The sequence below is a fragment of the Pagrus pagrus genome (genome assembly GCF_965226575.1).
Source record: "Pagrus pagrus genome assembly, chromosome: 14".
Classification (NCBI taxonomy): domain Eukaryota; kingdom Metazoa; phylum Chordata; class Actinopteri; order Spariformes; family Sparidae; genus Pagrus; species Pagrus pagrus.
The window spans coordinates 1,937,217-1,965,176 of NC_140198.1; the positions used below are offsets into that span (position 1 = coordinate 1,937,217).

A 27,960-nucleotide genomic window follows, 5' to 3' on the forward strand; every position below is an offset into this window, starting at 1 on the left:
CTTTCTTCGAAGCGTCTTTAGCTTTGTGCTTCTAAACATCATGAACAAACTTCAACTTCATGTCACAGGTCTTTTGACCTTCTTTAGCTCCTCCCAACTATCACACCTTTCACCTGTGTGACTGTTTGAGCTCAAGTTTTTATGTGAGAACTATTCCTTCTCCTTCCTGCTGAACCAGCTGCTGGGAATTAAAACGCCAACCAATAAAACCAGCCAAAATTTAAAATCGCCCTTGTTCTCCCGTCAAACAACATCTCCTTGATTGACTGAAACCATCAGTGTTTATGCTACAGTTGACCTCTCCCAGGACAGGTGAAGCAGCGTTGATCTGTTTTTCCATTTTCCTTCTGCAGCTCTCACAGATCCGAGTGCAGCTGCTGCCCAACAGGCCGTGCTTCAGCAGCAGCTCAGTATTCTGGCGTACTCGCCGTATGGAGACTCACCACTGTTCAGAAACCAGCTGTCAGACCCCAAGAAGAAAGAGGAGGTGAGACAACTGCAGTCTGCTGGTTTATTCACCAAGTTGTTGTTGTAGTTTGTCTTCAGTAACTGAAGCAGCTGCTCTTGTTTGTACTTTCTTCTCTGATGAAATGTTAACGTAATGTAGTTCATCACTCTTAAAACAAACAAAAATTTAAAAATCCATTTCTGCTGATTCAGTATTCAATTACAACTTCTGTGCTCTGACAGCGTTTGAAACCAACAAATCCCACGGCCCAGAAGGCCCTGACCACGCCCACTCACTACAAGTTGACCCCCCGACCTGCGACCAGAGTCCGGCCCAAAGCCTTGTCATCGTCAGGCGCCTCCAAGTCGCAGCTGTTCGACGGCCTCGATGATGACGAGCCGTCTCTGACAAACGGAGCCTTCGTACCCAGGTAACCATCTGATCACCATGGTGACAGGGTTTTCCCACCATTATAACACTTTCACATTTTAGTTATTGTTTTGGTTGTGTGGTTTTATTTATTTATATTTAATTTTATTTGGGGTATTTCAATGTTTTTAATGTCTGAATTTAAACAATTGAAAGTTTAATGCTGGTTGACGGGGTGCACTTGCATCAATATCATATTTTCATTATTTTCATAATGTTAAACTTACAGAAATCCTACACAACTAGTGTATGATACACCAAACCAGCCAGAATGTTGTGCTGACCGAGTTTGTGTTTTGTTTACAGGAAGAGCATCAAGAAACTGGTGCTGAAGAACCTGAACAGCAGTCAGTACAGCAGTCCAATCAACAAAGAGACAGACGACCTTGCCTCACCGTCAGAGTATCCACAGAACGGACACAGGTCTGAGCGCGCGCGCACACACACACACACACACACACACACACACACACACACACACACAGGTCTCTGCTCTTTTGATTGATGCTTTGGGGCTTCGAGCTCAGCAGCACAGTGACATCTGCTGGTTTGTAAGAGGTATTGCAGCGCTTGAAGATTGAAGCTGCAGCTTAACAAGACCTCTGATTTTAATAGTTTTAATCTTAAATGTGAGCAATAGGGTTAGTCTGCGTGTTATTAATAAATCTGTAATATATTTGTTTTAAAGTGCTGCAGTAAATGTAGATGCTATCATTCAGCATTTTATAATAAAATAATATATTTCTTGTCCAAGGGTCTAGGTCAGACCTAAACAACTGGCAGCCTTTGGACTGTATGCAGCCCTTTAACAGCCTTGTCCCAGTCCTGTGATCATTTTACTAGTATTTACTAGTTTATAAGCCCATTCATCAGTTTATGTCTGCTGCTAATTACAAAAATTCCCATTAAAAAGTTTTAAACGGCGCTGTTTAAGTTGAGGGAATTTATGCCAATCAAACTGAAGACACTGAGAATGTAAAAGTCCGGCCCTTTGGTGCTGTACTATTCAAGTAGTTGAGTAGACCTGGTCAAGTATATATAGTATTTTTGTACTGACATTAAATAATAATGTACCTTATTGGTGTAGACTTTTTGCCTATAAATTAGCCTTGGGTGGAAATGTTCTCACTTGGTTTTCTTCAATCCGATTATCTAAGACAGTGACTTCACAGGAGAGAAACGAGCCTTGACTTTCTAAACAGACTGACTACAAACACACTGTAGAATATGCAGGATGATTCAAACAGCCTTTTTATTCTGCAGTCATATGGAGGAGGAGGAGGAGCTGAGGGAGGAGCCGGGCCCCAGCCGGGCAGACGACGACCCGGAGGTCACCCAGTTCTACGTCAACCCCATCGCTAAGCCCATCCCGCAGGGCCGTGTCCAGACCAGCCTGCAGGACACCATCAGTGACCTCAACATGCACAAACCGGCCAGGAACGGACTCGAGGTCAGCAGCCAGAGTTTCTAATGTTCATATGTCGGTTCAAAAAGCACATTGCCTGTGACAACAGTTGACATCCTTCTTTTTATTCTGTTCTCATTCAAGATATTTGAATATTCTCCTGATACAAACAGACAAATTTATATCATCATCATAGAAAACCTACAGATCAAGTTTTCAAATATGACGGATCTGTATCGAGTCGGAAACATTAGAAGTCCAGAAGTTTCGACTGTTCTGAAACTTCAGTCTCACTCTCAGATCTCAGAGATTGTAGGTTTAAATCATGCGTTGGGTCAGTGTGCTGATTTTTACTGTAGTTATGATTTTTTCCATAGCTGAGCAGTGAGGACGTGTCTGCGTCCCTGGGGGAGGAGTCCCTGCAGGAGGACAGAGAGGAGGAGCAGCAGGAGTCCCAACAGGCTCCTCACCCAGCAGGTCAGAAACACTTTGACACTCCTGTTAAACTGTAAAAAAAAAAATTAAAGCTACCTTTACCCGAAAAATAACAATGAGGGGGCGAAGTATTTATCTTTTAAAAGACCTTGATCTTCTTCAAGTGGTTGCAGAATTAATTAGGTTTTCTTTTTCTGTTTTTTCAGGCATCGTTCTGAACCGTGTTGGTTATTACACCATCCCCTCCATGGAGGATCTGGCTGACATGGTGGATGAAAACGGAGACTGTGTGGTGGAAAACTTCTCTGTTGGCAGGAAAGGTAACGTCTTCCACCCGACCTCCAACTTTAAAGATATTTCTGCTCTAAACTCAAAGTTCAATCCAAACAGAACAGCTCATAATGTTATAAGAAACGCAGATAAGGTTAACTCCAGTTCACCTGCTGGGCCTCAGTTAAACTGAGCCGCTTGTTGTCATGCAACTCTTAATTGGACAGACGTGTTCTGATTGGTCCTAACAGGCTACGGCTCCATCTTTTTCCCCGGCGAGGTGAACGTGACAGGACTGAACCTCGATGAAATTGTTCACTTCAGACGCAAGGAGGTCATCGTGTACCCAGACGACAAGAACAAGCCGGTGGAGGGGGAGGGGCTTAATAGGTGAGCAACAGGAGAGCAGGTGAAGCCAGCGGCTGTAACGCGACATGTTTGTGATGGTTGACTCGTTGACGGGTCGTCTGTAGGATAAAAGAATTTGCCTCATGCTGGCCAGTTACATGTTGCTAATCTAGTTCCTGATCCTATCGTAGGCGGGCTGAGGTGACTCTGGACGGCGTTTGGCCAAACGACAAGACGACCTGCACTCAGATCAGGAGCCCCGAGCGTCTGACTGAGATGAACTACGAGGGTCGGCTGGAGAAAGCCTCGCGCAAACAGGGAGCTCGCTTCCTGGAGTACAGACCTGAGACCGGATCCTGGGTGTTTGAGGTCAGTTACTGCTACTCACACACCTTTCAGGAAATAAAACCTCAGCTTATTTACATCCAGTGATAACGTTGTCACCCAAAGTTGTATTTTTACTGTGACTGAGATGACAGAAGAAACTGAGAACCCTAACCCCCGATATGGATGTTATTTAAATTAAGATCAGTCGGATCAATCAGTTCTACTGGTGCTCAGGTGTAACCGACTCCTCCCTCTCTCTCAGGTGGCCCACTTCTCCAAATATGGCCTCCAGGACTCTGACGAGGAGGAGGACGTCCCACCAAAAACCGACCCCAAGAAGCTGAAGACGATGACACTTCCTCCCTCCAGGCTGCAGCAGCAACTGCCGACCACCCAGCAGCAGGTGGCGCCACAGGCTCAGGTAGAGCAGCCTGCCACCATCAACACTCATCATCATCATCATCATCATCCTCACTGACACATCTGATGATTAAAGGAGCGTTTCATTCAAACTTGTGCTGCTTATATTCAGCTGTTTGGTCGTAGTGGCGGACCCTTAGTCATTGATTCACCCTCAGCTGCAAAAACATAAAAAGGATTGATCTGTTTCCTCTCCAGTGACGGCACTTTCTATCCTTTACTTATCTTCCTAGTTATATCATTTTCATGAACAATGCTAATCCAAAGGCAAGTGTTTTGAGTTTTCCCACAAAAGCTTGAGACTTTTCAGAACGTGAAATCTTCTGAAGTGTTTATAACACTGTGGTTTTTGTGATTAGGAGCTTTTTTTTCGGTCATCAACCCAATAATGATCAGTTTTGTATCGATTAGTCAACCAGCTTGAAAAGACGAGATATTTAAGAGAACTGGGGTTTCCAAAGGTGGAGGTTTTTTCTGATGCAGTTCAGTTTGAGACTTTTTGAAAGTTTAATAGGTGTCAGAGTGTCGTCAGCAAACAGAACAGTGAACAGAGTGAGAGCTGTAAATGAGCTGAGGTCAGACTGTCGGACAGGATTTTACAGATTCACTTCAGCAAAGGTGTTGTTCTGTTTCCAGCAGGTTTACAGGAGTCTGTCTTGTAGTTCTGACGTCTTTAAGCTAGGGCTGAACAATCAATTGGAATTGTGCAATATACAAATCAGCAGAGCTACATGTTTTTATAAAGGAAAAATGTGTCACAACATATTAAAGTTCTTAGTCCAGACAGAAGGGAGCATTCTGGTTTGTTACAGACCGCAGTAAAAAAAACATTTTTATATTTTTTACAGTGGAAATGATGCTGCATAAGTTACCTTTCCTGCTAAAATTGTGATTTATCACAATATCGTTCGATATAATCAGAATATGATGATATAATCGTTATTATTATTTTGCGTTACTTTGAGTCAAATGTAATGAAAGTAAAAACGTGTTATTTTATTAGTACATTATAGTGAGTTTATATCCTGTTCAAAGTTGGTGGATAATATTAGACTCCAACATGCTTCAAGATGTGTGACATAAACTGTACTTATTTTCATTTTTCAAGAAAAACTAATAAAGTTAATGAAGATGATAATTTAATCTTTGGTCTGTTAAGTTTCTGTGAAGAGCAGCTTCTCTTGGTGGTCGTAAACAGCCAGAAATCTGAGCTGGTGGGAGTTCAACTTTCAGCATAAACAGGTTTTTGCTAAACTTTGAGATTTTTAGTTTTTTAAAGTTTAAAATGTGAGTTTTTAATCTGGATCAGGACATGTAGGAGGGTTTATACTCTGACCTCCATCAACAATCAGCAAACATTACAACTAATAAGACTCTAAACACAGTCAAAGGATCTGTGAGTTGATGCAGGTCAAGCAGAAATTAATGTAATGTGTGTTACATGTTAAATAAAGTTGTTCTATTGCAAAGAACAAGCCAGCAAGAGTTAATAATGAAAGGAATGATGAGTCTTTGATGATCGTTGATAAACTGTTGGGTTTAATTTAATAACAGACTGAAATTACTCATAATGAAGCCGATTTTTCGTCACTCACTCTGATTGTGTGTGTGTGTGTTCAGTCCACCATTGTCGTGGATCTTCCGGGTGGCATGGCGGAGCTGGACAGCGACATGGCCGACATTACCCAGAGCTTCCCGACAGAGAGCATGTTGGGAGGAGAGGAGGACGGCGAGCTGCCGGCGGGGGAGATGGACACATCAGGCGGGAAGCTCGGAGGTTTGATCTCTGCAGAGCACGACGGCATCTCTGCCTCCAGCCACATCGCATCCTCTCTGGGGATCAACCCGCACACCCTCCAGGTAGAGCCGCAGTCCTCGTCCACAGACAGGAAGCGCATCACGTCATCACACTGCCGTCAGAATTAAACCATCAAATCTTCTCTTTTTGTCGGCAGATCATGAAGGCCTCTTTGTTTGCGGAGAATGAGGAGGAGAGCGAGATGTTTCAGGATCATGGAGCAATGAAGGTCGCCCCTGACGTCTCGTCTCCCCGCATCATCCTGCCAGGAACCCAGAGCCGACCGTCCGGTAGAAAACACAAATCTCCCTCATCTTCCTCTGTTTTTCATTGGAAACCCTTCATTTTCTTTCACCGAGTCTCAAACTCTGTTTTGAGGTAGTTGAGGGGAAATTGGTGGTAATAAGGCCACTGTCCCCACCCAGAATCATCCCGTTACGTAAATGAATAAAGTGCTCTACAGATGATACAGTGGTCATCCTGTTAAATGTCCGGCAGTGTTGTAAGTTTCTTAACTGGTGAGAACATTTCCTCACAGTGTTATCCCGACCTGCCACTGTTGTGGTTAAAACACTAACATGAACAGTTTTCCAACCAACAATCAAAAATTCTTGTCAACTAAAATAATCAATGATCAGAAATGTTGCTGACTAAAAGATTTGGCTATAAATCAGTCCTTGAATTTGTTGTGTTTGTGCAGATGAGAATGAATTCATGAAAACATGACCAACATTTCCTTTTATTAGACAACAACCACTGCACAGATATTTATTTTATTCAGCAAAGTTAAACGACATGAAAAATAATCAGGATGAGCACGTTTTTGTCTTGAACATAAAGAAAAACTTCTTATCAAGCAAACATTATTAACATGTTATATTATTTTAGAAAAACATGACAGAAAGGAGAATACTCACAAGACAAATCTCTCTCTCTCTCTCTCTCTCTCTCTCTCTCTCTCTCTCTCTCTCTCTAAGTGGGAGGTCTCCTCCAGGCTCGTTTTACCTCCGGCCTCCTTTCTCAGCTGTCAGATTCTCCCCGCCCACCTCCGTCTCGCGGGTCTCCAGCAGCTGTCGAACCCCCTCGGCAGTTACACTGGGCTGGACCGGGCCCATCGTCCTTCGTGCTGCCCCCTCGAGCTCCAGAGCCTTCAATCAGGACAGTTGGCGTCCGGCGGCTGGGCGGCCCCGTCCCCTTCAAAGAGTCGGTGACTCAGGGGAAGGTTGGTACTGATTCATATCTGTCTGATGTCTGAGTGGGCCTCGGATGTTTCTCTGGGCAGTTTACTCTGACCTGAAACATGAAACAAAATGACAAAGAAAACGAGAATAATTCATGTTGTGGTGGTGGTGTTGTTGTTGTGTAGGGGAGTTTGTTGATGGACGCCGGACTGTTTGTGGGTCGTTCCTTTCGGGTCGGCTGGGGTCCCGGCTGGACGCTGGCACACTGTGGCCAGCGGCTGAGCTCGCCGCTGGGCAAACAGCTCGAGCACCAAGAGCTGCTGGCCAAAACTGACTTCAGCTTCCCACCAAAACCTGCCAGGAGCAAACCGTAAGACACTGACCTGGCCTTTTAAAAAAAAAAAAAACAGAATACAACAATTCTTCTGAGCACCTGATGTGTAGATATGAAGCATGAAAAAGTTCTGTAAAGACAAAAAAAATACATAAATCGCAGTAAATGAAACGGGCTGTAAGTTCATGTTGAGTCGTCGTCTCCTCTTGCAGACTGATAGAGAGCTCCTATAAGGTGGTGTTGGAGCAGCTGGTGGGTCTGGAGCCTTCAGCAGTGAAGACCAGTGAGGAAGAGGAGGAGGACGAGTGCCAGGCGGTGCTGCAACGCCCCCTGGAGATCTGTTTGAAGCACAGCACCGTCGACACAACAGACGCCTCCACCTGCCCTCTGGTTCGACCGCAGACCGGCGTGGCGGCGCTGCACGAATACGCCGAGTGGATCACCGAACTGAACGACAAGCAGGGTGACGCAGACTGTAAGAGAGAAATGATCTGGACGAGTTAGAAACTAGTTCATGTACATAAGTTGACACAGTAAGATAATTGGTTTGAAGTTCATGTTGAAATAATGTTTCTTCAGAATTTCTGAATATTTTGTTTTGTATTCAGTATTGTTGTTTGTTGGTCATAGCTTTAAGAGTTTTACTCAAAATAACACTTAAATAACACTGACGGCTTCTTCTGATCCTCCATCCTGCAACATATACTCTTAATGTTTAGTTGTAATTGTTTAAATGAGTCTTGACTCGATTTTACCCTGAGCTGTTTTTGACCCGTCTCTCTCTCCTTCAGCCGTCCTGGGTTACTGGTCTGAGGTCTGGACCTTGTGTGAGGCCTTGTGGGGCCGGTTGGGCCCCAGAGATCAGGAGCCAGATGTCGAGACGCCTAGCGAGTATGAGCAGCAGCTGGAGAGGAGGCGAACCTTCTCGGCCTGGCTGTCCCGTGGAGCCACCTCCAGGGTGGAGGAGGAGGTGGCGCTGGCGGGGAAGGGCAGCCACACAGAGGCCATCTTCAGCTACCTGACGGGCAACCGCATCAGTGAGGCGTGTCGACTCGCACAGAAGGAAGGTGAGATTTATAACGAGACGAGAGAGAGGAGCTGGTTCAAAGCCAAACAGACTTCACAAACATTTTTTATAAATTCAGCACAAAGAAAGTGTCAAAGCTAGACTGTGGATAGTCCAGATACAAGATTAAACTAATAAAAAGCTATTAGACGGATCAAACTTATTAATAAACTGACAGATATGTAGTATAAGCTGCTGTCACAGTGAGTCTGTTCAGCTTCACATGATGCTTTAAGAAGCAGCACAAGCTGGAGGTGCTACATGATAAACAGACAAAGGCCAGGTGGGTAGTTAGTAAAATGTTTCATCAACTGTCTCTGTTAAAACTACCAGCTCTGCTAACATGCAACTGTTTGTCCTCAGGAGACCACCGTCTGTCCCTGCTGCTGTCTCAGGCTGTCGGCTCTCAATACTGCCGGGACCTGCTCGCGCTTCAGCTTGCTGATTGGAACCGCATGCAGACCGACTGCTACCTGCCCGAGGAACGACTGCGCATCTTTGCGCTGCTCGCCGGGAAACCTGTACGACAACTAGCCAAACAGAAACGCTTTTACTGGCTCAGAGAGATTCACAACACACGTTTGTTGTAGTTTGATGCTGATTGTGTTTCCTGTCCGTCCCTGCAGGTGTGGCAGTCGTCTGACTCTGTGGTGAACGTCTGCTCCGAGTTGGACTGGAAACGCTCCGTGGCCGTCCACCTCTGGTTCATGTTGCCTCCGACCGCCTCGGTGGCCGACGCCCTCGACAAATATGAAGCTGCCTTCCAGGTGAGCTGCTGCCTCTCAAACTGCAGTCACATGATACTTTTACTTTTATTTTGTCTTTTACTGTGTTGTTTCACTCTGTTGACCCTCCATTTCTGTCCTGCAGGGCTCATGTGAGGGGGGAAAGTATGCCTGCGCCCCCCTTCCTCCATACATGGAGGCGGAGCAGCCGGACATGGAGAACGAGGAGGAGGAGGAGTCTAAACGACCACTGCACGACCTCTGCTTCCACCTGCTCAAACTCTACAGTGACAGGTAAACCAGCCCCATCATCACTCACCTGCGGAAGGAATAAAGTTAATATGAATGAGGATGTAAGACGCATTATTATTATTATTATTATTATTATTATTAGATTAGATTAGATTTGTGTTTTCCTGAACTGGATAAAAATTCAGAATGATGAAGAAACCCAACATGAATTTGAAACAGATATCATCTCGTCTCATCCATCTGTCCAGCATCAGATTTAAATTCTCCTCTTTCAGGCTCAACTGGTTTGGAGGTTCAGGTGGAAACTTCTCAGAAACGTTCTCCGAAAAGACAAAAATACAACTCCAGCATTTTTTTAAATGAGCGCAATACAGACTTTTGGCAGCAGCCATGGTGGAAAATGCTAGACCTGCTAGAAAACCATCAGATTGCTGATCAGAGATGTGGTTAATCAGAAGGTGTGACCTGAAACTGAACATCGAACATCAACTGATCTGACTGAAATTCAGCCTGATTTTAATTTAGATTTTTCAATATATACAAGACAAGACAAACAACCACAGGCTTGACGAAACAAAAACACACTACAATACACTGTGTGCTCCACACATCTAACAAACAGGTTCAACATCAGTGTCGTCATCTAAACCTTCAGTACAGGAGTACATTTGCGCCAAATATCATTCCTCTTTATGGAACACCTCAAGACCAATGAATTGATTCATTAATAAAAATTTAAAAAGTAAATAAATAACCTTCCATTTGTAACGCAGGCCTGCTGTTACTAATCGTTAGGTTCAACACCAAAGATGACGTGACTGAGGACATCTCTAAAACATCATCAGGGTTATTTTCTCCTTCAGAACTAAGATGATGAATTATAAACAGATCTCTGATGCTCCAGTTGTCTCTGTGTTGTCCTGCAGACATTACAGCCTGCAGCAGCTGTTGGACCCACTGACCGTCACCTGGGAGCGGCTGGATTACCGTCTGAGCTGGCACCTGTGGGGCGTCCTGCAGGCGCTGCACTACAGCCACCTGAGCGCCCCGCGGCAGGGACTCCTCCACGCCAGCTACGCCGCACAGCTGGAGAGTGCTGGGCTGTGGCACATGGCCATCTTCATCCTCCTGCACATCCCCGACCACACGTACGTTCAAATGTTCAAACTGGATTAAACAGTTTGTTCTGTTTTCTTTCACTTTTCAACAACTGTCCCTCCTACATTTGTTAAATTGTAATTTGGATTAAATCCTAAATGTATCTGCTAATGCGTGAAGCATATTGATCACTTTATTATCGATTTGTAGAGAGGAGTGTTTCTGAAGATTACAAACTGTAACCAGAATAATGTCGGTTTAATATGAGCGTCAGTTGTAGTGAGAATGTTCCAGCAGCAGTGAGATTCAGTCTCATCTTCTTCACGTCCTTCTTTGTCTGATTCTTCGTGATTTGGTATTATTTCATCGTCTTTAACTTTGAACAGCCTCTGTCGTCTCCACTCGTCCTCCCCGATGATAAAACAATCTTCATTCTTCTTCACTGTGATGTTTTTGTGTCTTCAGTCAGCGGGAGAGAGCGGTGAGGGAGATGCTGACCCTCCACTGCCCCCTGCAGGAGACTGACGAGTCGGTCCGGAGGGAGCGCTTCCTGACCGAGAGGCTGCTGATCCCGGAGCAGTGGATCCACGAGGCCAAGGCTACCCGAGCCCGCCGCGACAGCGACAGACACCAGGAAGCGCTGCACCTGTACCGGGCCGGATACTGGAGCCAGTGTCACCGGCTGCTGATCCAACACCTGGCCTCAGGTCTGAACACTCTGAGGGACTCTGTGTACCCTGGTTTTAATAGACAATACAGAAAAACTGATCAGTTTCAACTGGTTTTCAGTTTTTAATGTTCGTATGTCGTGTTTCTAACTGTCAGGAGACACGTCTGAACTCGGTTTACAGGAATCAAGGTTTTCTTGTGATGAAAAAACCTCAATAAGTGTCTGTTTCTGCAGCAAAATGTATTTATTCTAATTCAATAGATTCAATCTATCATCTGTATAATCCCTCTGTAGACTGCATCATCAACGACAACCATGACTACCTGCTGGAGTTCCTGGAGGGGCTGGCGATCCCTGAACACAGCGCCACCATCCAGGACTGGGACACTGCAGGGAGGGTTTACCTGGACTACATCCGGGTCATCAAGACTCTGCAGGACATCCAGCAGGTACGGACGCTGTCTCTGTTTCTAAATGCTTCAAATAAAAACGTTATTCTTTATTTGAGTTGTCACAGTGTCACATGAGCAAAACAGACTTTTATATTTGTTTCTGTGCAAAATGATGAACATAAAACTTATAAGACGGAGGAGTAGTTTAGTTTTAAGTCTGTCGCTGGCTAACATGTTAGCATGCTGCTAATGCAGTGTTGAGTGGTCACTGAGTACTTCAGGTTAGTAAGGTTATAACTTTTATTTATTATTTTTTCTTACTCATTATTTAAAAGCGTAGAAAGAAAAGTTTGATGAAGACAAGATGGCAGCTGTACGCGTCAGATTATTTACTTGAGTGAAGGTGACAAAACAAAACTAATGAAAATAAGCCGTTCCTTCAAAAATGAACTTAATTTATAGCTCAGAAGTGTTGGCAGCAAAATGTACTTCAACAACAAAACTACTTTTCCATAATACTTTATATATTATACTTTATTATTATTATATATATATTTATCAGTATTATTTAAGTACTTTATTGACTTTTGGCTGGTTTGACCTTTAATGATGTGACATGTTTAGTAAAGTGATCTTGTGTTTTTTATGGAAAACTTTCATCTGTAAACTAATGACAGCTGTAAAATAAATATAGGACAATATAAAGTACAACATATAAACGTGTAATGTACCTGAGTAAATGTACTTAAAGAAGTGACTGTTGATGTCTGATGTTTGTGTCCTCGCTGACAGATGGACAACGCCGGTTACGAGCTGGAGCGTCTTCACACCAACGTGACGTCTCTCTGCAGCAGAATCGAGCTGCTGCCCTGCAGCACCGCCAGAGACCGCCTCGCCCAATCAGGTGAGAGCACGACTGCTTCATGTTCATCAAGTTTAACCAGTGACGAGACGCTGACGTCCAGAAACAACAGCAGCTGGATTCACTCACACATCTGTCCTCTGATTGGCTGGCGTCTGATTTAAGACTCATGTCTTTGTGAGATTATGTTAAACTCTCTGTCCTCAGTTGATCTGACGGCTTTTTGAAAACAGATCAGAAGTAGATCATATGAAAACGTCGTCACAACATGAGGCTGCAGTGTCTGAAGTGATTGAATATGAGTTTATATGTGAGAAGAAGATATGATGGCGAGTATTTGCTCTCAGAGGAGGTTCTGCAGGTCTAGAAGTGATTTTTGAAGACAGGAAAGGATTCAGCTGATTCGAGTTCATTCACTCGAGGGAACACAGAAGAAGAGTTTGTGTTGAGACTTCCTGCCTCACAGTGACGGCAGGAAGTCGTCATTTGTTTGCAGATCGTAGTAAACAAGAAGTTCAGGTAGGTGAGTGAAGTCAGCTCTTGTTGTTGGATGAGAATGAAAACCTGCAGACGTTTCCCACAACACACAACCTAACCAAGCCCCGCCCCCACCCCCGGCCCTCCCTCCCTCCTTGCAGAAATGGCGAAGCGTGTGGCCAACATCCTGCGTGTGGTGCTGAGCCTTCAGCAGGGCGACGTGGCGTCCGACTCCCTCAGCATCCCGCTCACCCAGCTGGCGCCGCACATCACCCGCCTGCCGATGCCGGAGGACTACACGCTGGAGGAGCTGCGAGGCCTCACGCAGTCCTACCTGCGCCAGCTCATCGTCAGCCAATGAGAGCGCACATTGACAGGTGTTTTTTTTTTTTTATGTTGAGATTTCAGACGCTCAAACATCACGAAACTCTGATGCAGAAAAGGAGCGCGAAGAAAGTCTGTCGTCTTCAACCGAGGAGGAGAACAGCTTGAGAACTTTAACCCGGAGAGTTTATTTACTTTGAGCTTCTGCAGCGCCTTCAGTTTGTCCAGAAAACAGCAGAGAGCTTCGATACGTCATTCCTCATCGTGTGTGTGTATGTGTGTGTGTGTGTGTGTGTTTGTGTGTGTGGGTGTGTTTGTGTGTGTGGGTGTGTGTGTGGGTCTGTGTGGGTCTGTGTTTGTGTGTGTGTGGCTTCAGAGGAGCATTTGAAAATGAAACAACAGTCAATGTAATGACTCCTGATTTAAACCTCCAGACCAGTGAAGTTTTATTTACTCCAGTCTACAAATCTCATATTCTGAACATCACAGTCAAACTTTTAAAAACATTTTACTGGTTCCCAACCTGAAGGTCCAGACCTCCAACAAGACACGTCTATGGGGTCGTTTACCAAATCATCTTTCATTTTTCAGATTCTAAGTTCATGATTTACAGGTTTATTTTACCCAAAACATTTAAAAAACAATTTGAGAAACTGTTTAAACTAAATCACTCAAACTCGAACTGATCATAGCCGACTGGTTTCATCTTGAAGGGTCACTAATTGATTATCAATTAGTTGATTATAAATAACGTTTTGAGTTTGAATTTCAGGCTGAATATCGACACACAATATCTGCATCAGACTCATCAATCAACTATCTTCCCCCAGAATCACCGTTCCTACCTTTAAATAGTTGACAACTAATCGATTAACCTGCTGATCATTGCACCTCCAGTTTCTCTTCATTTCTCTTCAGTATTAAAACCAATCAGTGTTTATTATCCATTATTTTATATCAATGTAAAAAAAAAAAAAAAAAACACTGACAGAAAGTCATCACGTTTACATCATTCAACTGTAAACGTGAGACCAAACGAAAAGAGGACAGATTAAAGTCTTCACAGTCTGCAGATCTTCTGTTCACGCCTGAGCTTTTATCTATTTTGACAGATTTGAACCAAGATTCAAGAGCAGAAATTAAAGGAAACCAAATGATGATGTCAGGAAAAGGATGTAAAATATGAAGCATGTGGAGTTTGTAGACACACTGGTACGGCCCGTCTTTATCACTTTATTTGACCTGAAGAGGTCGGACTGAAAGTATGTTCACGCTGAAAGTCATTTCTGTTCCGTCGTTGTTTATTATTTTGAAATGCTCCCTGAAAACAGAATTATCTCCATCTTTAGCGGTTTCTTTCTGTTTGAATAGCGTCTTTGACACTGTGCATGTGAGTGTGTAAATGTGACCCTCAGTCACTCGTTTGATCTCCGACCCCAAAGAAAGCTCCAAGATGTCGATTAGCTCTGACAAAAACAGGTTGGAGGGCAAAAATCCTCTCTGACTGCTTGTTTTTCATTTAAAGATTTGGATTTGATAAGCAAATAAAAGCAGGCGTTAGCTTAGCATAGTGTGACCGTAGCATCTGTTCATCTGTCGATATGTGAATAAAGACGATTATCTTAATATTAAAGCCGAGCGGTGATGTCGTACAAACGGGTTCGATGTGCACAAAGTTTCATTTTTGGAGACGACTCAGAGGAAAGCTCAACATGCAAAGTGTAAAATGCCTAATGGTCTATTTTTGTAGATTTCTTGTTCTTCTGTTTGATTTGAATGTAAATCAGAAGTATGTGCGTGCGTGTGTGTGCACGTAAACCAGAGAAACAACAACAAACAAGCGTGTTATTTTTTATTAGCACTTCATCAGAGTTAGTGAAGAGTTTCCTTCCAAAACGAGCTGCCAACCAGAGATTTCGCTGCATGTAATTATATAAATATTGTATATTTTTGGAAAATCAAACAGGGAATATCAGGTCGTTTTTATCCTCCACCTTTAATTATTAATAAATTGGATGCAAAGAGTTTTGGAATGAAACCCTTCACTGATCGATCGATCAATGGATCATCTTTCTTTTGTCCTGTAGAGTAACTGTCCGCTTGCCAAGAATGTTTTTTTTCTCTTCAAAATAAAATCAGTTTAGTTGTTTCTCGACAAACAGGAAGCTCTATATGATGTCCGTTTTCTCTCCTGTTCAACAGAAACAGTGTATGTGTGTGTATGTGTGTAGTTTATATGGATGGATACTGCTTTGTGTGGTTGTGTGTGTGCGTGTGCATGTTTCTGGATGATTTTGTTGATGATATTTTTTAATAAAGTCAAGTAGAAATAAAGTTGTTTATTCATGTCTTTTCTTTCCAGCAAGAAAAGCTGAAGATGTCTCAACAACTATTAAACTGTCTGAAGCTCTGAACCATGAAGACGAAGATGAAAACTCAATAAGTCGAAACTAAACTCAAAAAATGAAAGATTTTCTTCCACTGCAGTAACTTTTCGATGGGACCAAGAACTTTCTGCTGCTTCATTTATAAAACAAGAAAGTTCAGCTTGTTACTAGAATTCGCATTAGGACAGAAAGTGGACATTTATTGTTGTTTCTAAACTTAGTAGATTGTATACCTCCGCCAAAGCTCAACAGTCCCCTTTAATTCAATCACGTCTAATCCATCATCAATAAAACACATTTTAATCCGCTAGATCCAAATTATAGTAGCCCCGAGTCAAGTTGTACTCACTAAGCGATACCAGCCACCTAATATACCTGATTTTCTTCCTGATGATCCATGTGTCATTCCCTGAGTAAGAATTCCTGCATCCGTCCCTCCGCACCAAAAGTTTTTGGGCTCTATCCTGAAACTCATGGAAATCAGTGGGGTTGTTTTTTCTGTGAAGCTGCTGACAAACCAACCAAAGCAAACTAGCGAGTGTAAATTTATCGTATGATTGTTTTAAAAACAGTTGAATATATTTTCCTCCAAACACTTGACAGCTCGTCATCTGTTGTGTAGACTGAAGTTTTCAGCCAGGTGCACAAATGTACAGAAAATCAGTGAATTGATCTCGATCTCTCATCGTTCTTCGCGGTTCTTTAAATGTGGCAGAATCAAAACCGTATTAAAGGTGTTTTAGTTCCTCTGGTTTCATAGTTCCTTGAGCTTTTTGGTCAAAAAGCACGAGCTTCGATCAAAAAGGCTTCAACACTCAAAGCAGGATAACTGAAGCAGATTGCTTTTTATTAAGAGAAAAGTCAAAAACAAAAGAATCAGAGAGGACACACAGTCAAGTCAATGCAGTGAAATCTTTAATTTAATCTTTATCACAGAGGAACTGTGCCGAGAGTTCGTCAGTCTGGAGTTTTGTTTTTGATAGATGAGTTTCCAGTTCCAGTTTTTGTGCGTTCACGATGGAGAAAAACTGATAAAACTTCAGTTTAAAACCTCCAGAGCTCTGCCTCCAGGCGAGCGCTCTTCTAACTGGCCTTTTTGATTCCTGCAGTTTTCTTTGTTCCAGGCTGGACAGCAGCACTCTGAGCCTGCAGGGAGACAGATTGAGATCCATGGTGAAGGTTTGAGACCAGCTGACAGGTACAGAACAAAACTCAGATAAATCAGATGTTTAGAGTCCATCTCAGCCCTGATAACAGTCTGAGACGTGCAAACCTCGAAATATTAACAGCTCAACACTTTGGGTCGACTGTCTTTCTCCAGGAAGTTACATTTTCTTGCTTTAAAAACTAAGCAGAGATTTATCACCGTTAATGTCTCTAACAGATTTATTATGGAATATAGACTCATAATGTTTTTATTTAACAGGTATTACATGTTTTGGTTAACTCTGTTGGTTGATTAGTACGATACGTTTTTTTAACTTAAAACAAATTTCAGCTTCAGTAGAACAGAGACGAGCTGCAGCTACCTTGGAGGTTTTGGTGGATCCGTTTGAATCCATACTTACACTGTTACATTGTTACATTGTTATTATGTTTTGAGGTCTAAGAGGGTATTGCCACAGGAATTGAGATGCTTCATAATTGCAGATTATGGGTGATAGAGAATTTCAAGTTGTCCCACTCAATGTAAATGGACTTACTAGCCCTATTAAAAGGGCAAAGATGATAGCTAAGGAAGAATTACAAACACACTTGGAGAACAATGATAATGGGCAGGTGAATGCAGTGACATTATGGGACGCTGCAAAAGCTGTCCTCAGAGGTAAGATTATATCAACTACTGCCTTTATAAAGAAGACAAAAGCCCAAAGACGGATTGACTTGCAAAATAAACTTCTAGAATTAGAGCAGTTGCATAGTAAGCAGAAAACTCACCTCCTACTGCAACAGATGAGACCAATTAAGCAGGAAATAGATAAAATTTACAGTGAAGAGTTAGAGAAAAAGCTTCGGTTCATGAGGCAAAAATATTATGAGACAGGTTCAAAAGCAACAAAACTGTTAACTTGGAGACTACGCAAACGACAAGCTGAAAATACTATTCATGAAATAAGAGATCCCAATTCTAATAAGACAACCTGTACACTGGATGGCATTCAAAAAGCGTTTGAGACATTGAGTCCTTGAACACCCAGACAGACAGAGCAGAGGCACATACTGTAGAACAGGTTTTAAATCAGCTAGATCTTCCTTCTATTGGAAAACTACACAACCATGATCCCACAAAAGAGATAACTATTGAGGAAGCTGATAAAGCAATCTCTGGTCTGGAAGTGGGTAAATCACCAGGTACTGATGGGTTTCCTGGCGAGTGGTACAAGTCAATGAGAGAACAAATAACTCCCCTACTCTGTGAGTGTTTTAACTATATCCTAAAAGAAGGGGTTCTGCCTCCGTCTTGGAGGGAAGCCATCATATCTATAATCCCAAAAGAAGGCAAAGACAGAAAGAAATGCAGTGGATACAGGCCAATTAGCGTGCTAAATCAAGATTACAAATTATACGCATCCATATTGGCTAAAAGGATGGAGAAGTTGTTACCATTAATAATAAATGAAGACCAAACCGGCTTTATAAGTAACAGACGACCCCGGATAATATAAGGAGGTGTCTTCATATAATAGAACAAACAAACCATGAAAGGACGAGTGCCATCCAGGTGAGTCTAGATGCTGACAAAGCGTTCGACTCGGTGGGGTGGGAGTATCTCTGTCAGGTAATGGAAAAATTTGGTTTCTGTAAAAAATGTATACAGTGTATTAAAACATTATATACATTACCGACAGCTAGAATTAAGATTAATGGTCATTTGTCCAAGACTATACACCTACAACGAGCCCTACTCTGTTTGAGGGATTTTTACGTAGCAGCACAATTAAGACCTTTGATTCTTTGGTGTAACCCTGAATATGAAGCCAACTGGAAAAACATTTAATTATTAATATCAAGTAGACCTGTACAATCTTTGCTGGGCTGCCTTTCTGTTATTCAGGACTTTCCTGATTTCCAGAATCAATGGGTTTGATTTTCATTGAATGTGTGGCTAGACTTTGTGAAGAAATTTCAGATCCAAAAAGAAATAAAAATATTGAGGTGGCCAGCATATGATCCAGATTTTAACCCAGCATCCCTGGATTTAAAATATAGACAGTGGATAAGGTATGGAATCGCATCATACTCTTCATTAGTAAAGGATGGGAAATTAATGGACTTCCAGTCTATGTCTGAAAAGTATGGTTTAGGAAGACAAGATTTGTATAGACACATGCAAACCCAGCATTATTATCAAAATGAGGTGAAGGAACAGAGTATGGAAGAAAATTATGGGGGTTACACAAATGTTCATGAGAGCATACAACTCAAGAGTCCACCCGACATATTATGGGGAATCTGTATTCAAGTATTTCATTGATTAACCGGCTAACAGCTGCTGGAGGGAAACAGCGGGAGATGAGCAGAGCAGTTTGTTGTTTTTTTTACTTCAGTGAAGTTGGTTTTAAGTTGGATATTGGACAGACATTCAAGTGCACCTGTATTACAGACTTTACAGTAAACACACGGAGAAGAGGCTACAGCGGTATTAGCATTTTACAGGTATTAGCATTTTAGCTCAATAGCTCCCAGGTCATGTGATCAATTAACTCAAAATCAATGTGGGATCATGTAACTACACTGGCTGCATGAGATACACCTCTTGCTTTTACATTTTACATCTGTTCATATTTTTTATGAATTTTTATATGCAAATATTAGCATTTTAGCTCAATAGCTTCCAGGTATTAGCATTTTAGCTCAATAGCTCCCAGGTCATGTGATCAATTGACTCAAAATCAATGTGGGATTATGTAACTACACTGGCTGCATGAGATACGCCTCTTGTTTTTACGTTTTACATCTGTAAATACTTCTTATTAAAGGTATAGTTGGTAATCCTGTTCAGAAACACTTTTTGTTATACTGGGTGAAATGGTTTTTCCACCCTGAGAGTAGTCCAAACATAATGTGTTCAGAAAAAGGACTGAAATAAATCAGACCTCTGTGGCAGCTGCAGGCCTGTAAAAACTCTGACCAATCCCTTCCTCTCAGTCCGAGTTGAAGGAACCAATCAGATGCCTTCATGTCTCGTCCTGCCAAGTTTGTGGGGGCGGGGCTTTGGACGGAGCACTGACGAGAGGTGGAGAAGGGGATGGAGCTTAGACGAGGTGCCACTTTCAAATCTTGCTAGCTCTCCGACATTACTAACTATACCTTTAAGAACCACTCAACAGATTATATAAAACAAAAATGGGAAAGAGAGTTGGATATTGTAATCTCCCCAGAGGAATGGTCTTCCATAATACACACCCAGACATCGACTACAAATTCACAGAGTTGGAGAAACTTTTGTTGGAAGAATTTTGTGAGGTTTCATAACCCCAAAAATAAAATCAAAACAAACTGGTCATCAGACCCAATGTTGGAGACAGTGTTGACAACAGACCATACTCCTGCCCCGCCTTACAACCTTTCTGGACTCAAGGACAAGCTACAACAAGGAGGTTTCTGGGATTTGATATTGATTTTACTTGTCTTTCATTTTATTTGGGGAATATATCAAAGGATCTGCATAACAGGGACAGATATTAATTAAAAATCCGCATGGCAGCAAGTAAAAAAACAATAACTAGATGCTGGCTTCTTGGAGAACCTCCCTCCCTGAACCAATGGAAAAATATAAGAAATGACGTACACAGTATGGAACGTATAACTTTCATTTTGAGATTACAGAAGGAAAAGGGGAAAGATTACTGGGCTAAATGTGTTACATATTTAGCCGATGCAGAGTGTGACAGCTGAAATAACACAGCTGTGAACGAAAGTTTATCATCCTGTGGCGAGTATTTAAGTGTATCATTCAATGTGAATGAATGTATGTATATGTCCTCTTGTTTGTGTTATGAAACGGAAAAAAATAAAGTATATAAAAAAAAAAAGACTGATGTTACCGATAATAAACAAACAAAGCTGACTGGAGAGGAAATCCGACAGATGTTAACATCAGGAGAACAGAGGTGTTCTGCTGTGACCTTGGAGGTTTTGGTGGATCCAGCTGATTTCAGGGACAAATCTTGCTTCTCTGTCTTCTTCTGTTTGGGCTTCACAGGTTCAACAGGATCAGCCTGCACAAACCAGAGACACAACATTTAAAAATAATGAGATATATCGTGTTCATTGATGATGACCTTTAAACAACGCAGGTCATCAGTGGAGGGTTTTACTTTTAAAGTACTGACGGAGACCCTGCTGTGAAAAATGGGACACCTCAGGGAAGTGTGTTCAGTCCTCAAACCTTCTGATTAAGACTGATGTTAACAATAATAAACAACCACAGCTGACTGGAAAAGGAAATCCGACAGATGTTAACATCAGGAGAACAGAGGCGTCCTGCCAAGACCTTGGAGGTTTTGGTGGATCCAGCTGGTTTCAGGGACAAATCTTGCTTCTGGGTCTTCTTCTGTTTGGGCTTCACAGGTTCAACAGGATCAGCCTGAACAAACCAGAGACACAAGATGAAAACACTACTATGAAGAATATTTCCAAAACTTGAAAAAGTTAAATAAAATATAATTCAACAGAACCACAGACTACAGACGGTTTGTGGTTCTGTTGAATTATATAAAGAGTTTCAACAAAACTGATCGTTAAAACCTTGATGAAGACAGAACTTCTATCGCGGATGCTGGTTTAGTTTTAGCTCTGTGTGGTCAATAAACTGTTAACTGATCCAAAAGTTTAATTAGAGATGTACTGCTGCCATTGTTTCTCTCCCGAGACCGATTCAGAGCTGAACTTTGTGTATCAGCTGATAAAATACAAAAAATACACATTATTATATTTTAAGAGCTGTATACTATGAGCCCTGTATGGATGTGCTTCAAGGTCCAGTTTGTACGAAAGTGGATTTTTGACTCTCATTCCCAACTTGTCAAATACTGACTGACTGTAGGTCAGATCGCTCACCAACCCACAGGGTCAGTATTCGACGAGTTGGAAAGAGACTCATAATTCGACTTTTCTTACAAAGTGGAGCTTTTAGTTACACGAGTCACTTGCTGTTTATGAATATTGGCTACTTGTGCAGTTAAAAAAAATCTTAAGTTGTATTCAGGTGTACAGGACGCTGCCGGGAAGTAGCAGACGCTCATTTCTAATAAATACTGTAAACGATGTGGTATCAGATCAGTGCTTAGATTTGTATTCTCGACTTGACCTGATTTCAGTATTTCGGCAGCATCGAAGGCGTTTTGAATATCGGTATCAGAACAACACTCATCGGTGTAGAAGAACAGGTCTCTCCCTTTGTCGCGTCACTGAGTGAGTTGATGGAAAAACTTGTTGATAACATTTATCTTCATGTGGTGTAAAGAACCTGAGATGTGCCTGAAAACTCCAGAAAAAGATGGTAAGTTGTCTAATTTAAATATTTTTTAGATATTTGATTGTTTTTATTTGATTCTACTAAGTGGACTTTGGCGTACGTTTTATTTGTTTTTTGTAAATGCTTTAAAGCTAGTTATTTTTCATTCCTATTACGGAATTATTCTTTCTTTTTTTTACATTAATTGGTGACAGATCAAAGAGGGTTGTCCTTTGAAAGTATTAAAAAGATCCTGTTGTAGAAAATGGGACCCCTCAGGAAAGTGTGCTCAGTCCTGTACTTTTCTCAGTTAAGACTGATATTGACGATAATAAACAACCAAGTTCCAGTAGTAGTCTTCCTACCTCGGAGGTTTTGGTGGATCCGTTTGACTCTTGCTTCTTCTTCTGTTTGGGCTTCACAGGTTCAACAGGATCAGCCTGAACAAACCAGAGACGCAACATTTAAAAATAATGAGATATATCGTGTTCATTGATGATGACCTTTAAACAACGCAGGTCGTCAGTGGAGGGTTTTACTTTTAAAGTACTGACGGAGACCCTGCTGTGAAAAATGGGACACCTCAGGGAAGTGTGTTCAGTCCTCAAACCTTCTGATTAAGACTGATGTTAACGATAATAAACAACCACAGCTGACTGGAGAGGAAATCTGACAGATGTTAACATCAGGAGAACAGAGGCGTCCTGCTGTGACCTTGGAGGTTTTGGTGGATCCAGCTGGTTTCAGGGACAAATCTTGCTTCTCTGTCTTCTTCTGTTTGGGCTTCACAGGTTCAACAGGATCAGCCTGAACAAACCAGACACACAAGATGAAAACACTACTACGAAGAATATTTCCAAAACTTGAAAAAGTTAAATAAAATATAATTCAACAGAACCACAGACTACAGATGGTTTGTGGTTCTGTTGAATTATATAAAGAGTTTCAACAAAACTGGTCGTTAAAACCTTGATGAAGACAGAACTTCTATCAGGGATGCTGGTTTAGTTTTAGCTCTGTGTGGTCAATAAACTGTTAACTGATCCAAAAGTTTAATAAGAGATGTACTGCTGCCATTGTTTCTCTCCCGAGACCGATTCAGAGCTGAACTTTGTATATCAGCTGATAAAATACAGAAAATACACATTATTATATTTTAAGAGCTGTATACTATGAGCCCTGTATGGATGTGCTTCAAGGTCCAGTTTGTACGAAAGTGGATTTTTGACTCTCATTCCCAACTTGTCAAATACTGACTGACTGTAGGTCAGATCGCTCACCAACCCACAGGGTCAGTATTCGACGAGTTGGAAAGAGACTCATAATTCGACTTTTCTTACAAAGTGGAGCTTTTAGTTACACGAGTCACTTGCTGTTTATGAATATTGGCTACTTGTGCAGTTAAAAAAAATCTTAAGTTGTATTCAGGTGTACAGGACGCTGCCGGGAAGTAGCAGACGCTCATTTCTAATAAATACTGTAAACGATGTGGTATCAGATCAGTGCTTAGATTTGTGTTCTCGACTTGACCTGATTTCAGTATTTCGGCAGCATCGAAGGCGTTTTGAATATCGGTATCAGAACAACACTCATCGGTGTAGAAGAACAGGTCTCTCCCTTTGTCGCTTCACTGAGTGAGTTGATGGAAAAACTTGTTGATAACATTTATCTTCATGTGGTGTAAAGAACCTGAGATGTGCCTGAAAACTCCAGAAAAAGATGGTAAGTTGTCTAATTTAAATATTTTTTAGATATTTGATTGTTTTTGTTTGATTCTACTAAGTGGACTTTGGCGTACGTTTTATTTGTTTTTTGTAAATGCTTTAAAGCTAGTTATTTTTCATTCCTATTACGGAATTATTCTTTCTTTTTTTTACATTAATTGGTGACAGATCAAAGAGGGTTGTCCTTTGAAAGTATTAAAAAGATCCTGTTGTAGAAAATGGGACCCCTCAGGAAAGTGTGCTCAGTCCTGTACTTTTCTCAGTTAAGACTGATATTAACGATAATAAACAACCAAGTTCCAGTAGTAGTCTTCCTACCTCGGAGGTTTTGGTGGATCCGTTTGACTCTTGCTTCTTCTGTTTGGGCTTCACAGGTTCAACAGGATCAGCCTGAACAAACCAGAGACGCAACTTTTAAAAATAATGAGATATCTCGTGTTCATTGATGATGACCTTTAAACAACGCAGGTCGTCAGTGGAGGGTTTTACTTTTAAAGTACTGACGGAGACCCTGCTGTGAAAAATGGGACACCTCAGGGAAGTGTGTTCAGTCCTCAAACCTTCTGATTAAGACTGATGTTAACGATAATAAACAACCACAGCTGACTGGAGAGGAAATCTGACCGATGTTAACATCAGGAGAACAGAGGCGTCCTGCTGTGACCTTGGAGGTTTTGGTGGATCCAGCTGGTTTCAGGGACAAATCTTGCTTCTCTGTCTTCTTCTGTTTGGGCTTCACAGGTTCAACAGGATCAGCCTGAACAAACCAGACACACAAGATGAAAACACTACTACGAAGAATATTTCCAAAACTTGAAAAAGTTAAATAAAATATAATTCAACAGAACCACAGACTACAGATGGTTTGTGGTTCTGTTGAATTATATAAAGAGTTTCAACAAAACTGGTCGTTAAAACCTTGATGAAGACAGAACTTCTATAAGGGATGCTGGTTTAGTTTTAGCTCTGTGTGGTCAATTAACTGTTAACTGATCCAAAAGTTTAATAAGAGATGTACTGCTGCCATTGTTTCTCTCCCAAGACCGATTCAGAGCTGAACTTTGTGTATCAGCTGATAAAATACAGAAAATACACATTATTATATTTTAAGAGCTGTATACTATGAGCCCTGTATGGATGTGCTTCAAGGTCCAGTTTGTACGAAAGTGGATTTTTGACTCTCATTCCCAACTTGTCAAATACTGACTGACTGTAGGTCAGATCGCTCACCAACCCACAGGGTCAGTATTCGACGAGTTGGAAAGAGACTCATAATTCGACTTTTCTTACAAAGTGGAGCTTTTAGTTACACGAGTCACTTGCTGTTTATGAATATTGGCTACTTGTGCAGTTAAAAAAAATCTTAAGTTGTATTCAGGTGTACAGGACGCTGACGGGAAGTAGCAGACGCTCATTTCTAATAAATACTGTAAACGATGTGGTATCAGATCAGTGCTTAGATTTGTATTCTCGACTTGACCGGATTTCAGTATTTTGGCAGCATCGAAGGCGTTTTGAATGTCGGTATCAGAACAACACTCATCGGTGTAGAAGAACAGGTCTCTCCCTTTGACGCTTCACTGAGTGAGTTGATGGAAATCTTGGCGATAACATTTGTCTTCATGTGGTGTAAAGAACCTGAGATGTGCCTGAAAACTCCAGAAAAAGATGGTAAGTTGTCTAATTTAAATATTTTTAAATATTTGATTGTTTTGTTTTTATTTGATTCTACTAGGTGGACTTTGACGTACGTTTTATTTGTTTTTTGTAAATGCTTTAAAGCTAATTATTTTTCATTCCTTTTACTGAATTATTCTTTCTTTTTTTACATTAATTGGTGACAGATCAAAGAGGGTTGTCCTTTGAAAGTATTAAAAAGATCCTGTTGTAGACAATGGGACCCCTCAGGAAAGTGTGCTCAGTCCTGTACTTTTCTCAGTTAAGACTGATGTTAACGATAATAAACAACCAAGTTCCAGTAGTAGTCTTCCTACCTCGGAGGTTTTGGTGGATCCGTTTGACTCTTGCTTCTTCTTCTGTTTGGGCTTCACAGGTTCAACAGGATCAGCCTGAACAAACCAGAGACGCAACATTTAAAAATAATGAGATATATCGTGTTCATTGATGATGACCTTTAAACAACGCAGGTCGTCAGTGGAGGGTTTTACTTTTAAAGTACTGACGGAGACCCTGCTGTGAAAAATGGGACACCTCAGGGAAGTGTGTTCAGTCCTCAAACCTTCTGATTAAGACTGATGTTAACGATAATAAACAACCACAGCTGACTGGAGAGGAAATCTGACAGATGTTAACATCAGGAGAACAGAGGCGTCCTGCTGTGACCTTGGAGGTTTTGGTGGATCCAGCTGGTTTCAGGGACAAATCTTGCTTCTCTGTCTTCTTCTGTTTGGGCTTCACAGGTTCAACAGGATCAGCCTGAACAAACCAGACACACAAGATGAAAACACTACTACGAAGAATATTTCCAAAACTTGAAAAAGTTAAATAAAATATAATTCAACAGAACCACAGACTACAGATGGTTTGTGGTTCTGTTGAATTATATAAAGAGTTTCAACAAAACTGGTCGTTAAAACCTTGATGAAGACAGAACTTCTATAAGGGATGCTGGTTTAGTTTTAGCTCTGTGTGGTCAATTAACTGTTAACTGATCCAAAAGTTTAATAAGAGATGTACTGCTGCCATTGTTTCTCTCCCAAGACCGATTCAGAGCTGAACTTTGTGTATCAGCTGATAAAATACAGAAAATACACATTATTATATTTTAAGAGCTGTATACTATGAGCCCTGTATGGATGTGCTTCAAGGTCCAGTTTGTACGAAAGTGGATTTTTGACTCTCATTCCCAACTTGTCAAATACTGACTGACTGTAGGTCAGATCGCTCACTAACCCACAGGGTCAGTATTCGACGAGTTGGAAAGAGACTCATAATTCGACTTTTCTTACAAAGTGGAGCTTTTAGTTACACGAGTCACTTGCTGTTTATGAATATTGGCTACTTGTGCAGTTAAAAAAAATCTTAAGTTGTATTCAGGTGTACAGGACGCTGCCGGGAAGTAGCAGACGCTCATTTCTAATAAATACTGTAAACGATGTGGTATCAGATCAGTGCTTAGATTTGTATTCTCGACTTGACCGGATTTCAGTATTTTGGCAGCATCGAAGGCGTTTTGAATGTCGGTATCAGAACAACACTCATCGGTGTAGAAGAACAGGTCTCTCCCTTTGACGCTTCACTGAGTGAGTTGATGGAAATCTTGGCGATAACATTTGTCTTCATGTGGTGTAAAGAACCTGAGATGTGCCTGAAAACTCCAGAAAAAGATGGTAAGTTGTCTAATTTAAATATTTTTAAATATTTGATTGTTTTGTTTTTATTTGATTCTACTAGGTGGACTTTGACGTACGTTTTATTTGTTTTTTGTAAATGCTTTAAAGCTAATTATTTTTCATTCCTTTTACTGAATTATTCTGTCTTTTTTTACATTAATTGGTGACAGATCAAAGAGGGTTGTCCTTTGAAAGTATTAAAAAGATCCTGTTGTAGACAATGGGACCCCTCAGGAAAGTGTGCTCAGTCCTGTACTTTTCTCAGTTAAGACTGATGTTAACGATAATAAACAACCAAGTTCCAGTAGTAGTCTTCCTACCTCGGAGGTTTTGGTGGATCCGTTTGACTCTTGCTTCTTCTTCTGTTTGGGCTTCACAGGTTCAACAGGATCAGCCTGAACAAACCAGAGACGCAACATTTAAAAATAATGAGATATATCGTGTTCATTGATGATGACCTTTAAACAACGCAGGTCGTCAGTGGAGGGTTTTACTTTTAAAGTACTGACGGAGACCCTGCTGTGAAAAATGGGACACCTCAGGGAAGTGTGTTCAGTCCTCAAACCTTCTGATTAAGACTGATGTTAACGATAATAAACAACCACAGCTGACTGGAGAGGAAATCTGACAGATGTTAACATCAGGAGAACAGAGGCGTCCTGCTGTGACCTTGGAGGTTTTGGTGGATCCAGCTGGTTTCAGGGACAAATCTTGCTTCTCTGTCTTCTTCTGTTTGGGCTTCACAGGTTCAACAGGATCAGTCTGAACAAACCAG

The 27,960-nt window shown here is 41.5% G+C and overlaps 2 protein-coding genes across 19 annotated transcripts in view; one reads left to right on the forward strand and one right to left on the reverse strand.

Moving 5' to 3' along the window:
- Positions 1-27,960, forward strand: part of nup98 (nucleoporin 98 and 96 precursor) — a 159,687-nt gene that overhangs the window by 121,592 nt on the left and 10,135 nt on the right. For 10 of the 18 annotated variants that reach the window (XR_014624113.1, XR_014624114.1, XR_014624115.1 and 7 more), the window contains exons 13-35: positions 354-487; positions 691-878; positions 1,184-1,300; positions 2,141-2,327; positions 2,660-2,759; positions 2,924-3,037; positions 3,239-3,377; positions 3,527-3,704; positions 3,925-4,083; positions 5,703-5,942; positions 6,038-6,170; positions 6,858-7,102; positions 7,247-7,431; positions 7,608-7,870; positions 8,187-8,462; positions 8,825-8,982; positions 9,088-9,228; positions 9,332-9,480; positions 10,365-10,586; positions 11,002-11,243; positions 11,501-11,655; positions 12,391-12,502; positions 16,758-16,846. Coding sequence is in view for 4 of the 18 variants with exons in the window: in XM_084373860.1 (XP_084229986.1) it covers positions 354-487; positions 691-878; positions 1,184-1,300; positions 2,141-2,327; positions 2,660-2,759; positions 2,924-3,037; positions 3,239-3,377; positions 3,527-3,704; positions 3,925-4,083; positions 5,703-5,942; positions 6,038-6,170; positions 6,858-7,102; positions 7,247-7,431; positions 7,608-7,870; positions 8,187-8,462; positions 8,825-8,982; positions 9,088-9,228; positions 9,332-9,480; positions 10,365-10,586; positions 11,002-11,243; positions 11,501-11,655; positions 12,391-12,502; positions 13,099-13,298 (4,037 nt within the window). In the remaining 14 variants the exon portion in view is untranslated. Of the gene's footprint in view, positions 1-353; positions 488-690; positions 879-1,183; positions 1,301-2,140; positions 2,328-2,659; positions 2,760-2,923; positions 3,038-3,238; positions 3,378-3,526; positions 3,705-3,924; positions 4,084-5,702; positions 5,943-6,037; positions 6,171-6,857; positions 7,103-7,246; positions 7,432-7,607; positions 7,871-8,186; positions 8,463-8,824; positions 8,983-9,087; positions 9,229-9,331; positions 9,481-10,364; positions 10,587-11,001; positions 11,244-11,500; positions 11,656-12,390; positions 12,503-13,098; positions 15,596-16,757; positions 16,847-20,854; positions 21,019-27,960 lie in introns of those variants that run through there. The other 8 variants (XM_084373860.1, XM_084373859.1, XM_084373861.1 and 5 more) reach the window with 5 other exon arrangements.
- Positions 15,001-27,604, reverse strand: LOC311269625 (uncharacterized protein; the record flags this gene model as incomplete). Its single annotated transcript, XM_084373878.1, has 10 exons — positions 15,001-16,794; positions 20,778-20,870; positions 21,146-21,238; positions 22,474-22,548; positions 22,823-22,915; positions 24,151-24,222; positions 24,497-24,589; positions 25,827-25,901; positions 26,176-26,268; positions 27,506-27,604. 10 exons carry the CDS (start codon positions 27,602-27,604, stop codon positions 16,732-16,734), a joined length of 849 nt encoding a protein of 282 aa, XP_084230004.1. The 3' UTR covers positions 15,001-16,731.